Here is a 12,640-nt window from a genome sequence, read left to right as displayed (position 1 = left end):
TTTCTTCAACTCATTCCCAATCACATTATATTCGGATGAAAAATCGACTATTGAGATTAGAAGACTTATCACTTCACTTATTTAAATTAATGTAGTAATATGAATTTGATTAGGAGGGTTTAGAAAATTTATTAAATATTTGAATAAAATCAATTTACGGAGTACAATATTAGAAAATCAATTCGGAGGTTTTGTAATATTGTACAATATTACAATAAGGCTTCTTTTGATTGAAGGATTTAAGTGAATATACAAATTCAATTTTTTTTTTTTAAATATTTGTATTAAGAGTTAATAATTTAAAATTCCAAATTTATAATAGGCAAAGATGATAATAAATAAAGTGTCTACCAGACTACCACACGTCTAATTTTAATATTCCTTGGAATTTTATGATCGAATTTCAATAACTAATCTTGAAACTATATATTTTCATTTTAAGTCTACTATGTAAGATTTCAAATTTTTTCATGAATATTTGTTTTATTGGATCTGTTATATGATTTTTTAAAATAAATTGATGATGGTGTTGAATGTGCAAAAAACTATCTCTATTAGGATAATTATTTTTTACACTTCAATCAAATCATTTATCTTTTTCTCTTATTCTATTTATAGAAGCCTATTCTTACCCTAAAAACCCTTTATTCTTTCTAAACCTTCAAATAATATGGGTTTTATTTCTTCTCAATGAACTTGGTTTTTGTTTCGACCAATTTCTCGGTCAAAACGGACCTTGCTTTTGGTCAAAATAGGCCTTGAATGAGTCAGCGGGCTGAAGGGTTGTTGGGCCTCCCTTTGGACTGATGGGCCGGGCTGGACTCGGCCCAGTGAGATTTTATGTCCCTTCCGGCGTCAAGTTAGAGCACTCCATAATTCATTGGGCACATGGAGTGACAAGTTGTCACCGCAATTCATTGGATAGCCTAGATCTTAAAATTCATTGGTGAGGTTATTTATCGTTTTGTGCAATGTTTTCCCTCGAGTCTCTTAGAATAATTCATAATTTATGGGACACATGCACCGAACAATTACTGAAATAATTTTTCGAAATAGTTAGAAAAAAATTCGAACTCCAGACCTCTAAGATATGTTGTTCTCCTACAGTGGTTATATGATTTATTGACAACTTCCTTTTCAACTTTTTTTCATTTTTTTGGGGAAATAAGATAACAGGAAGAAAATTTACAAGTTTACAAGGAATGAGATAAAATGGGTGTGCAAAATCTTTAAAGAAGAAAAGAAAAAAAGAATGGGTGGACAAATAATGGTATCTAACCTACTATGTACCATTGTGGAATGGAACTCGGCTCAGAGATATTGGAGTCTCTTTTTCTTTTTCTTTTTCCTTTTCCATGTCACAATTGTTGGCGCTTTTTAAGATTTTTGAAATTAAAAATATGAAAATATGTTCCGTAAACAAGTGTTATAAGTTTGAAAAATATAATAATTAGTTTTAAAAAGACATTTAAGAGTTCTTCAAAATATATATATATATTATCGTTCACCGCTATAGCACCAAAAGTTACAATGCGAAAACATATAAAAACATGAAATTAGTGTTTTAATTAAGACAATGCAAAAACATATAAAAACATCAAATTGGTGTTTTAATTTAGGACCATTATTCACACAATGTTTTGGCATTGTGTAAAGCAAAACAGTTTTTACCTAATGCAAACACCAAAAATAAAGCGCATACCAAGCATGCCACAAATAATTGTGTCCAGGTACATGCAACAATTCAATTATCCATCTCACAAATTTGAAAGAGCAAGCTTAGGTCCATTCAATTAACAAACCAGTTTACAAGTGTAATCAATGTTTCATCCACTTAATAGCCAATTAAGACAATACAGTAAGATTCGTCCAGTCACAATCCTCACTAAGATTGTTCAATTTGGTTTCGACAACCTACACAGTTCCCAAATTCACTTGCTAATTACAATTCAGAACCATATAAAAATATATCACAGCAAGAGGCTCACAAAATACATTTTTGCCATAGTATATATAGATATAGATAGATAAATATAAAAAATTCTGGAACAAAGCAGAATGCCACTGAGACTGAACTGCTCCCATCCAACTAAACCACAAACGAAACCCCTATGCATTGAGGAGATGAATCTTCTGAGAAAAATCAGAGTATGAGGTGATACCATAGCCAGAAGGACCATTTATCAAAAGAGATCAAGCGAATTGCCGTCTCATGTATGTATCTTCATGCACAAAAACTGGATCTTGAGCATTCTGTGGCGGAGGGAACTGGGGTTGTGCCATTGCGATGTTGCTTTGGTTAGGAGCAGGAGGTCCACCCCATGGACCATTTACGTTTTTAACGGAAGTCAAGGTGAGATAATAGATGATTCCAAGGATAACACTTGCGAGGGACAAGACCGCAGCTCCTGCAAAGACTCCAGGCTTTACAACATAGCAATAATAGTTGCCTAAGTACGTGTTCTCTTCACCATGTTGATCGTTAAGTGCTGCACCCGTCAACAACAGAAGGAATGCTATAACAAAAGTGAACCTGCATGATGGAATGATTGCACATACTTCATTAATATGAAACACGAAATATCTTTTGTAAAGCTAATTTGAAATAAGTAGATCCTAAGTGGTTGGCTAGCTAACTAGTGCGGAAAAAAATATCTTTTGTAAAGCAAATTTTTTCGTTAGTGGGTCACTAGATCAACCAAGTCTACTGTCTCGAGAAATCAGGCAAAAATATTTTATTTTAAATTTTTAATCACTCGTGCAGCTGAAAACATAAAATCCTGAAGACCAGTGCCCATTCACAATATACAAACAAAGAAAGGAAAAAAAAAAAAGAAAAAAGAAAAAGCAAAGGATTAGTTCAGTGTCTCTCTCCCTTAATTAAAGGTGCTGGGAGGCATGGCCTAGGTACAGATCTAGCCAGCTAACCTTCATTATTATTCACATGACTTCGCTGGTCTTGTCCTTGAACCCGCATTCTAGCCCAAGTTTTTACATGAACCAATGGTTACTTTCCCAGACCATCATGGTTAGAGATTCTTGACCCACATTAGATCCGGACGGGGAGGGAGTGGTACTTATAAGGGCAAGTAGGCAGCTCCACCTAACAACTTAAACTTTTGGGTCGGATGGCAAGCATCCAGTCTGTTACAAACTTACAAGGGGTATCATAGTAGGCCCAATCCATGATCCGGTGTCATGCCAAACGCCCACTCAAGTGGTGTCCGGGACGTGTTGGAGGAACAGGTAGGCAATCCCACATTGGATCCAGATGGGGAGGGTCTTGGGCTTATAAAAGGTGGGTAGGCAACTCCACCTTCTGATTAAGCTGTTGGGTAGGTCTTCCAGAGGTGTAACCTTCGTCTGGTTGAGACCCGTGATAAGGACGGGTAGGCAGTCCCACATTGGATCCAGATGGGGACGGTCTTGGGCTTATAAGGATGGAAATTATCCACTAAAGAAAACAAGAAACCATAAAAATCATATCTTTGCTTGCTTAAGACAGCGTCCATCACAAGTAATTTTTTTTTTTTTGATAAGTAGCGTCCATTACAACTATCCACTAAAGCAAACAAGAAACCATAACTTTGGTTGGTTAGGATTTAAAATATGCTATGTAGTTCACTTCCAGATCTAAGAGTAGAAATGTATCTAACCATGTGATCTTCCTTCATACATCATTATTTCTCCAACCAATACTTGCATGATATTTCAGCTTATTTAACATCTTTGTTATTCCAAAGGTGGACAATATTGATTTGAATTATTATCAATAATCACAACTAATAAATCTGAAGTAAATTGCACAAGCACCATTGATTATGCTAGAAAATATGAGATTACACAAACTAGAAATGCTTTCTGCACATAGGAACAGACAGAAATATTGTGATTTTACATCCTCCCATGAAAGTTGAGATTCTCTTTTGTTTTTTTATACAATGCACCAATTTCATACTGTAAAAATAAAGAAAAAGTGAAAAAAAAAGAACAGATAGTAACATATGTACCTATAAAAAAATAAAAACAGAAAGTAACGCGTGAGTTTTCCTTTTCCTTTCTTTTTTATTTTTATTTTATAGAATTCATCAGATCGAGACCAGGATGTCATCATAAAGCCTCATGTTAATAAAACAGACAAGACACTTGTCGTATATGATTATATGAAGATAAAGGTCTTGTGAGATGATATGTCAGCAGAAGAAGAAAATAGGGGGAAATGTAATATATAGTATATAAACACATACATGCATAAATACATGCATACATATAAGTACATATAAATCTCATTTACTCAATGATCAAAACCCCGGTGCCTTGTTCGAACCGTTTATTGTTAGTGATACCATTCCCATTAAAAGCCAGGTCGTAGGTGAAGCATGCTTCAGAATTTAGACAACAATTGTGGTCTGTTCAGTTAGCCATATTCATCCCATTAATTCAAGAACTCCATGGAATTGGAACATAAGATTTATCACCGAATAATAGTTTAGAATTACCAGGATACAAACTTATCAAAAATAAAAAATAAAAAAGAATTACCAGGATACAACAAAGCAGATCAGTGCCAATGTCCAATTAGAGTTTGATTGACGAGAGCCTCTTCTACAACAGATACACCCAGTTGCAACATTGACAATAATTTGAGCAATCATAAGAGCGACCGCTGCAGTTAATCCAAGGGCAAGAGCTGGACTCCTAGGGTATACACATATAGAAGGAGTGTTAAACTCAACCTGAGAACCCTGCAAAATAAAAACATAAAAACGAATGACTGCTTGAACAATTTAGCATTGTTTTAATTACACAGACCAAAGATCTACCGGTTAAAAAATAAGAGAGATTTATAGTAACAGAATAACTCTGCAGCTGACATAGGAGACCTTAACCTCAATTACGTGACAGACAAGGCAAATATGGATTAATAGTTAATTTCCCTCAAACTGATTGGTTGGTCAATACCACAATAACCTTGTAATTAAAATTAAGGAATAAATCATCTTTTAGAAATGCATTGGTGATAATCTTTACAGTTGAACACCACCACAGAAAGAGAAAGAGAGGTCATTATTGGGCATCTAATGCAGTCACTTGGAATGCTATTTAGCACAGGGATTTGAGATGGGATTTGCAACCGTATAAGCCACTTAAAAAGGAAGGAGTAAGGACATGACACAGCCTTCGTCAAGCATGAGAAAGAATGCATAGAAGAAGCAAAAAAGAATAATAAAAATTGCAACAGGATAGAACATGACACAGCCTGCATGTCGTCCAGGGTATACAATCCACGCACAAATATAATTAAACAAGGGTATTAACGGCTCATTTTATATCATTAACTGCTCTGCACATGTAAATATTTTGGAGATGATTTAAATTGAGGAAAAAGAAAGAATTTGTAGCTGATGGATATAAACGTCTTTGATGGGATAACCATGAATAGGACATTCTTCAAGTCTTTGATTAATGAACAAATTACAAGATAAAACAAGGTCAGAAAAAATCTGATCATCAAATATTGTCCTAAAAAGAACTTAAAGACTAATTAAGATTCCACAAGTTTCATTGTACCAAGAGACAGAGAGTGAGAGTATACGTGATTTTTTAAATCTGGAGACATATCCCATGGCTAGAACTACAGTTCATTTGGGGAATTTTGACCAATACAAAATTAATTATTTTCCCTCTCAAGGAGGGCACGCATTATAAATAGAAAAGGCAGCTGGTACAGAATATCTGGTAGAAAATTGTAATACCCCTAATTTTAAAAGGATAGTCTCGGTATTTATTTATTTATTTTTATTGTATTTTTTTAATTGTTTAATTGATTATTTGACTAATTGTTTATGTGTTTAATTGAATTAAGTATTACTTGATTAATTGGCTACTTATCTATGTGTTATTTGTATTTTGTCTAGGTGTTATTTGTATTATTTGTTTAATTAGATTCTGTGCTTAAATGATGTATTTGATTAATTGTAAATTAAATGATTAAATGTTTTATTTTATTTTATTTTATGGTTATGGTTAGTGGTAATGGGCTAACTAATTGGGTCCCATGAACTACTTGGATAGGAGGTTGGATGGGTATGGATAGTTGTATATGTATATATATAGATATATATGTATAAAAAGGAAAGTAATTTATTAATATTATAGTAACTTTAGTATTAATAAATAATCTGATGTATATATTTTATATATTTATATAATAAGGATATACATATATTTTATACGTAACATGTTTTAAGTTACCTTTTTAACATTATGGTAACTTTAGTATAAATAAATAATCTTATGTATATATTTTATTTATTTAACGAGGATACAGATAGATTATATACGTAACATGTTTTAAGTTACTTTTTAATATTATGGTAACTTTAGTATAAATAAATAATCTGATGTATATATTTTATTTATTTAATAAGGATATAGATAGATTATATACGTAACATGTTTTAAGTTACCTTTTAATATTATGGTAACTTTAGTATTAATAAATAATCTGATGTATATATTTAATTTAATTAATAAGGATATACATAGATTCTATACATAACATATTTTAAGTTACCTTTTTAATATTTTCATTTTTTTAATTTTTCTTTATTAAGTTGACTTGAATTGGAAAAAGGAATAGGGTTATTATTTAGCCTATAAATACACAACTATAGGTTGAAAAAGGAGTGAAAATATATCACGTAATATATTCTAGAGAGAGAGAGTTAGAGAGAGAAGGAGAAAGAGGAAGGAATGAGGAGAAACCCCTCTAGAGAGAAGATCAAGGAAGAAGAAGTTTAACTTTTAGTCCGAAAGTTTAAAGCAAGTTCTTCTTCTATCTCTTTCCCTTTGATTCGTGTTTCTGTACATGCCTAAGAAATTCCAGAATTTATTAAACACATAAAATTAAATAATTATGCATGTTTAATTGGGTTAGAACATAGGTTTTATGAAATTGGTTCATATCTGTTCTTGTGTTATGAATTGATAAAATGCATGATTTTGATTTGATTTCTTATGTGAATTTTTACATGTTTAAATTATGTATTTTTCATATCTGTAGAATGATGGAACGTAGAAACATGCCTAGGATTCCTGAACATTAAATAGGGACTAGGTTTGGGTTTTAATAAATTTAAATAGACTCAATCATAATGATGCTTGCTATTTGAATGTTTTAAACAAACGAATGGATTTAATCTTTTAAAATATTTTAGCAATTGAGATTAAATGTGTAGGATGAATTGGATATAGAGAATCCTTATTTAACGGTATAATAAAATATCATCATGTATAAGATTCAGTTTGTGTAGGACATATGATATAGGAAGTTTAAAGAAATAATAAGTTATTCCTATTATGTGATAACTTGATATCATATTTATCATAATTATTTATGGAATGTTTGATGTATTTCCTTAATTGTTACATCAATTGTTGGATTGTGTGGTTTAATGCACCGGTATGGGACGGTGGCATTCTAGGGATGGATTAACTTATCAGTTAAGTCCTACCTATTTTATATAAGGGAATGGATTAACTAAAATGTTAAGTCCTACTTATATTTAAGTCAGGTCAGCTGAACAAGTTGAATGACTTATGGAGGATTAATTTATTATATAAGGGAATGGATTAACTAAAATGTTAAGTCCTACTTATATTTAAGTCAGGTCAGCTGAACAAGTTGAATGACTTATGGAGAATTAATTTATTATATAAGGGAATGGATTAACAGAAATGTTAAGTCCTACTTATATTCAAGTCAGGTTAGCTGAACAAGTTAAATGACTTATGGAAGATTAATTTATACTGAATAGGATGGTTACTAGATTATATATATATAAGTATGGTGCCATGATATGAGCTTGAGTCTCAGGATCAGTGGTTAGGGTGCGTATATCGCCAGGGATGTGTAGCTAGATATAGTGTAGTTGTGTACCCTGGTAGGTCTAGGTACTCATGCCCACTATATGTGCGTTTTGCATGTTGCCTACTATTCAGGTTGAGACAACCCTATAGTCTAGTGAGGTTCCTTTAGTGTGTGTATATATATATATACGGACTACTAGTTACTGTTGGATTGACTAGGATGTATACGTGTATCGGATCTCTGCTTGGACTGTAGTAGAGTAAAACTTGTTTGTGGGCCTGACCCACCATTATTTTTCAGGTGTTCGTCAGGAGTAGAGGTTATTCGTGCTAAGCGGGGATCAGTCTACTTTATTCTTCCGATGCTACATAGGAGTTCCTTTATGATTCAGTTTCCTGATTTAGACAGTTATTGCTTTCATTTGTTTAGTTTGATTTTCTAGGGGTTCACACAGTATGGATTCCCGAGTTGTATTTTGGAGGATCAGTTGTATCAGAAGAGTTTATTAATTAATGGAAATATATTCTGAGGTTTATTATTAGATTATCATTTTAGTTTCTTGTCAGCATTCTATTTATTCTTCTTTATTCTTTTGTACTCTGTGTTCGTTTATTATCAATTTGTTTTGATATCCTCGGGTATTCGGGCGTGGGACTGGCCAACCCGCATTCAAAAATCCGGGGGGTATCACAAAAATGCCCCTTGGGGTTTCGAGTTTCATCACTAGACCATACCTCCGGACAGAAAACTAGGGTGACATGGCTGTGTTTATATGGTAGCAGATGTAATAGATAATTATGTATAATAAAAGTAGCTGATGTCAAGCACAAAATGATGCGAAAGGTGTTGAGACAGCAGAAATGCATATGCATAGAGATTCAATAACAGAAAATACACAATATTACACAAACACATAAGTTAATGTGGATAGATTACATCCATGGATGAGAAGAAATGTTCCACTATAATTTTGTAGATGGATTACATCGGTGAAGAATACCTAACACTAAACTGTGTACATAAACTCCTGCTTTGGGGTAAGTGCAGCTAATACCCGATCCTTTGTACTTTGTAGTATACTACTCCACAAGACTCCCTTCTTGCCATTGGTGTTCTATCCACTCTACCAACCATTAACAATATCTCTTTGGGTCATGTGAGGTATAGGATCCTGAGACCCTTCAAAACTCATCTGCCTCATGAGTTGATTCTCTTACATCTCTCTCATTCTCATAAGTCCCAGCCGATGACCTAGGTATCTATTTATAAAGTCCTTAACCCAATTCCTCGTTGACAAGCCAACAAGGATTGCAATTCATTGGAGTCCAGGTATACTCAGACAAGAATTTTTCCAACAACTCTAAATTAGAAATCTAATCAGAACAAGAATTTGAGACACAATTCCAAACAAAATGCCAATAAGTAAATAAAATTTGAGGTTAGACAAGACAACAATAGTTCTTACAGTGTTCAGCATAACCAAGGAGGTCGTGCGAAGAGTTCTTGGGGAAATATTGCACTGAATAGAGAATATTGCAAGACGTTGCTATAAAGAATCCATAAGGCAGGGAATTTATAGATGAAAAACATCCTTAAAAAAAAATATAGAAAAGGAACCATTCCATGAAATGTACCATGCATCAATAAGATGACTGTTGACAATATGAAAATGTGTTCTGGTGAGAATATGAAAATTAATGCCAACAAGTCAAATATTAGTGAGAAGTTCACCTAGTAAACTCTACAGACCCCATTAGGATCGCATAAAAAAATAATAACTCCAGACATAAATATCAATCAATATAGTAAAGTTGAAAGTTTTGAGTAACCATAAGGTTTACTGGCACACAGAGAAAAAAGAAAAAGAAAAAATCAAAGAAAGAAAAATCAAAGGGATGTCAAATCCAAAAAATTATTTGATAGCGGATGGTGATGAAACATAAAATGGGACACTGGACACAAATACCAAAAAATTATTTAGAACCATTATGCATAGACAACTGCAAAAAGTGATTGCTCAATTTTAACAATAATAGCTTTTGCACAGTAGTAATAACATTTTAGACTACTAGCGATGTGGCAAGCACAAATTTGAGTGCTTTAGCTACGCAACCTTGCCCACACCCAACACCTGCCCAAACTTACCATCAGTATGTAGAAGGCGAGGTTTTTTTCTTAAAAAAAAAAAAAAAGAAAAGAAAAGAAAGAGTACAAGGTGAGGTTTGTTGACAGCATGTGTCCACAAATTTGAGCTCTCAATTACATGCACAAGTAGAGAGCAAAGTACATCATGGTGAAAGTACAAAGACATTGAGTAGCTAAAGGCTGCAACCATTTCCTAACCAAAATTGTGCTCTATATATTATGCATGAAAGCTCAAGTTCTACTAAGTAGACACATAGTTATTACCAAAGAAAAATAACCATCCTATAATGCAAATGAGGAAGACTTCACCATTGGTGTATACAACATAAAAGGCACTCAACTTCCCAAACAAAACCGTAACTTCATGGATTGGTCGATTTTCATTTATAACTTATAGCAAATGCTAGGGAAAAATGTACAGATCCCATTCAGTAACACTAGCAATGCAGGAAGCGATGCTTCAATCTTCATATGGACATGGAAAATGGGTTTTCAGTAATTGTGTTTCTATTCAAAACCACTGGTAGAACATGACTATAGTAACATCCTAGCTCTGATTTTCTTAATCAGTAACAGATTTTTTTTTTTTTTATTCTTCCTGATAAGTAATATATGCATTAGAAGAAGCGTTCAAAAGGGAACGCATCCCTCAAAAGCTACACAAGACCAAATAGGGCCTCTAAACTTTGAAGGAGTTCAAAAGATCAATAATCTCCTCCAGAGATTTACAATTTTTCCCTAGAACCCAACAAAAAAGGTACTAACGATGGAAAACTTCAATGTCCCTATAGGAGTCTCCTTTCCTTCAAATGATCTCCTATTTCTTCCAAGCCAAAAACACCACCAGCCGCAGAATGGCGCAACCCTCCAAAAATCATGGACTTGGACCCCCACTGTACAACCTCTCCAAGCCTCTGGATGACCTGGGCATAACCCACTGAACCTCAAACAAACCGAGCATCAGACGCTGATCCCCAGGCATCAGTAGCAGATTTAAGATAACAATCAGAAGCTAAAACACCCCTTAACTAAAAAACTGTTGATGAATAGGGAATGGTATACACTGCAAACTCCATATTAATCCTAATAATACAATATCTAAAATGATTTGGTGGTGTGCATATTTTTCTGTAAGTAGTTTAATTTTATGCATCGTCAGATAAGGAATCTGATGGACTAACAATGCTACAATCCAAGTGAATTTTTTATCCAACCCATTTTTTCAATAGTACGTCTTTCCTGGAAATTTTCTCCATAAATAAATAAATGAAATGAAATGAAATTAATAAATACTCAAAGGCCCTCTATCTTGATCACCTTTTCTCCCACGAAAATATCATTTTACATCCAAAATTTCTCTAGTTTCTCACGAAAATATACTTTAGATAGAATTTCCCAGAAAACAAATACAGTACAAACTAGGCGTGTCGATGTGAATCTATTTTTCTAACAAAGAAACAAATCCTCCTTCTGTAAACATCCAGTGATTCCTCTTAAATAAACATAGCAATAATCAACAACATAAGGTATCAAAGCCAGAGTCCAGAAGAGCAAGATATTAATTGAAAGGCATTTTTTTTTTTTTTTTTTTGATAAGTAATTGAAAGGCAAATGTATATATACATGTATATATTCCAAATAAAAACATTCCAAACGAAGATCTAAATCCACTTCTGCGAGTCCACATCTATGGACATAAATACAAATATAGATATATGCGTATACATATAGCTCTCTATATATGTGTGTGTGTAATTACCTTTATCCTCTTGGCTTCTGCAGCAAAACCCAAAGCAGCAGATAATAGCCCTAGAAACCCCACGACTGCACAAATCACTATGGACTTTCTCTCCATTTCCCCTCCTCTCTCTCTTCTCCTCCAAATCTCTCTCTTTCTCTCAATTGCCTCTTTGTGCGTTCAGAATGGAAAGTTCAATAATTTATTACAACTTCAAAAGGAGAAAGAGAGTTTATGCGTTTTCAGGGGAAACAACCGTAAAGGTGAATTTATATGGACGAGACTGTGTGTCCCCACTGAAAATTGCTTTTCGCCTTCGGTACCTGAAATGATGAGGGCAAAAACGGAAAAAGGAAAAGGCGGCAATTTTTTTATCATTTTACTAGAGCCAACAGCCAACAGTCCATCTACCTATACCCGACCCATACCATTATTCTTATTTTGGTGACTCAAATCCTCTTGTGAAGCTATTCTTTGTATTTAAATTTATAAGAAAAGTTTGTCGAAAAAATTCCTAAATAGTTTCTTATGTTGTCTCTGGAATGAGAAAAGAGGAACCAAAAAAAAAAAGAATTAGGGAAAACTTTAAAAAATCCGTTTACTTCCTTTTTTTTTCATTTTCCCTCTTCTATTCTACCCAAATTAATGAAAATAAGTATTTTTATTTCACATCATTTCGTTACCTTAGGCTTAGTTTGTTTGAATGTAATATTTGGTAATACTAATATTAATTTTTCTTTTTTTTTTTATTCTTTTTATTGCAAGACATTTTCCCTTATTAGTTGCATGGAATTAGAGTTTTGAAAATTAACTAAGAAAATTTATTTTATTTTGCCGATTTCAATTGTAATACTCTAATTCCATGTAGCATAACACAATATTCA

General features: G+C 33.2%; 1 protein-coding gene across 1 annotated transcript; it reads right to left on the bottom strand.

Moving 5' to 3' along the window:
• Positions 1-1,764: 1,764 nt before the first annotated feature.
• Positions 1,765-12,025, bottom strand: LOC132312851 (protein MODIFYING WALL LIGNIN-1-like). The gene is made up of 3 exons (XM_059811389.1): positions 11,778-12,025; positions 4,543-4,745; positions 1,765-2,533 (listed from the first exon to the last, which is right to left on the bottom strand). Exons 1-3 carry the CDS (start codon positions 11,871-11,873, stop codon positions 2,194-2,196), a joined length of 639 nt encoding a protein of 212 aa, XP_059667372.1. The 5' UTR covers positions 11,874-12,025; the 3' UTR covers positions 1,765-2,193.
• Between the last annotated feature and the right edge of the window lie 615 nt (positions 12,026-12,640).

This window comes from Cornus florida, unplaced genomic scaffold (genome assembly GCF_030987335.1).
Source record: "Cornus florida cultivar Cherokee Brave unplaced genomic scaffold, ASM3098733v1 CherokeeBrave_3.0.0_Hap2_Chr06, whole genome shotgun sequence".
NCBI classification, from domain to species: Eukaryota; Viridiplantae; Streptophyta; class Magnoliopsida; order Cornales; family Cornaceae; genus Cornus; species Cornus florida.
The sequence above is the reverse complement of the archived record's forward strand: the minus strand, read 5'-3'. Positions and strand labels throughout refer to the sequence as shown.

Bases quoted from the DNA above. Each gene is read 5' to 3' on its own strand.
- LOC132312851 (XM_059811389.1), bottom strand. From the start codon at position 11,873: ATGGAGAGAAAGTCCATAGTGATTTGTGCAGTCGTGGGGTTTCTAGGG. The intron at 4,746-11,777 runs GTAATTACACAC...TTTATTTTGCAG, and splicing joins CAGAAGCCAAGAGGATAAAG to GGTTCTCAGGTTGAGTTTAA. The intron at 2,534-4,542 runs GTAATTCTTTTT...TCCATCATGCAG, and splicing joins ATCTGCTTTGTTGTATCCTG to GTTCACTTTTGTTATAGCAT.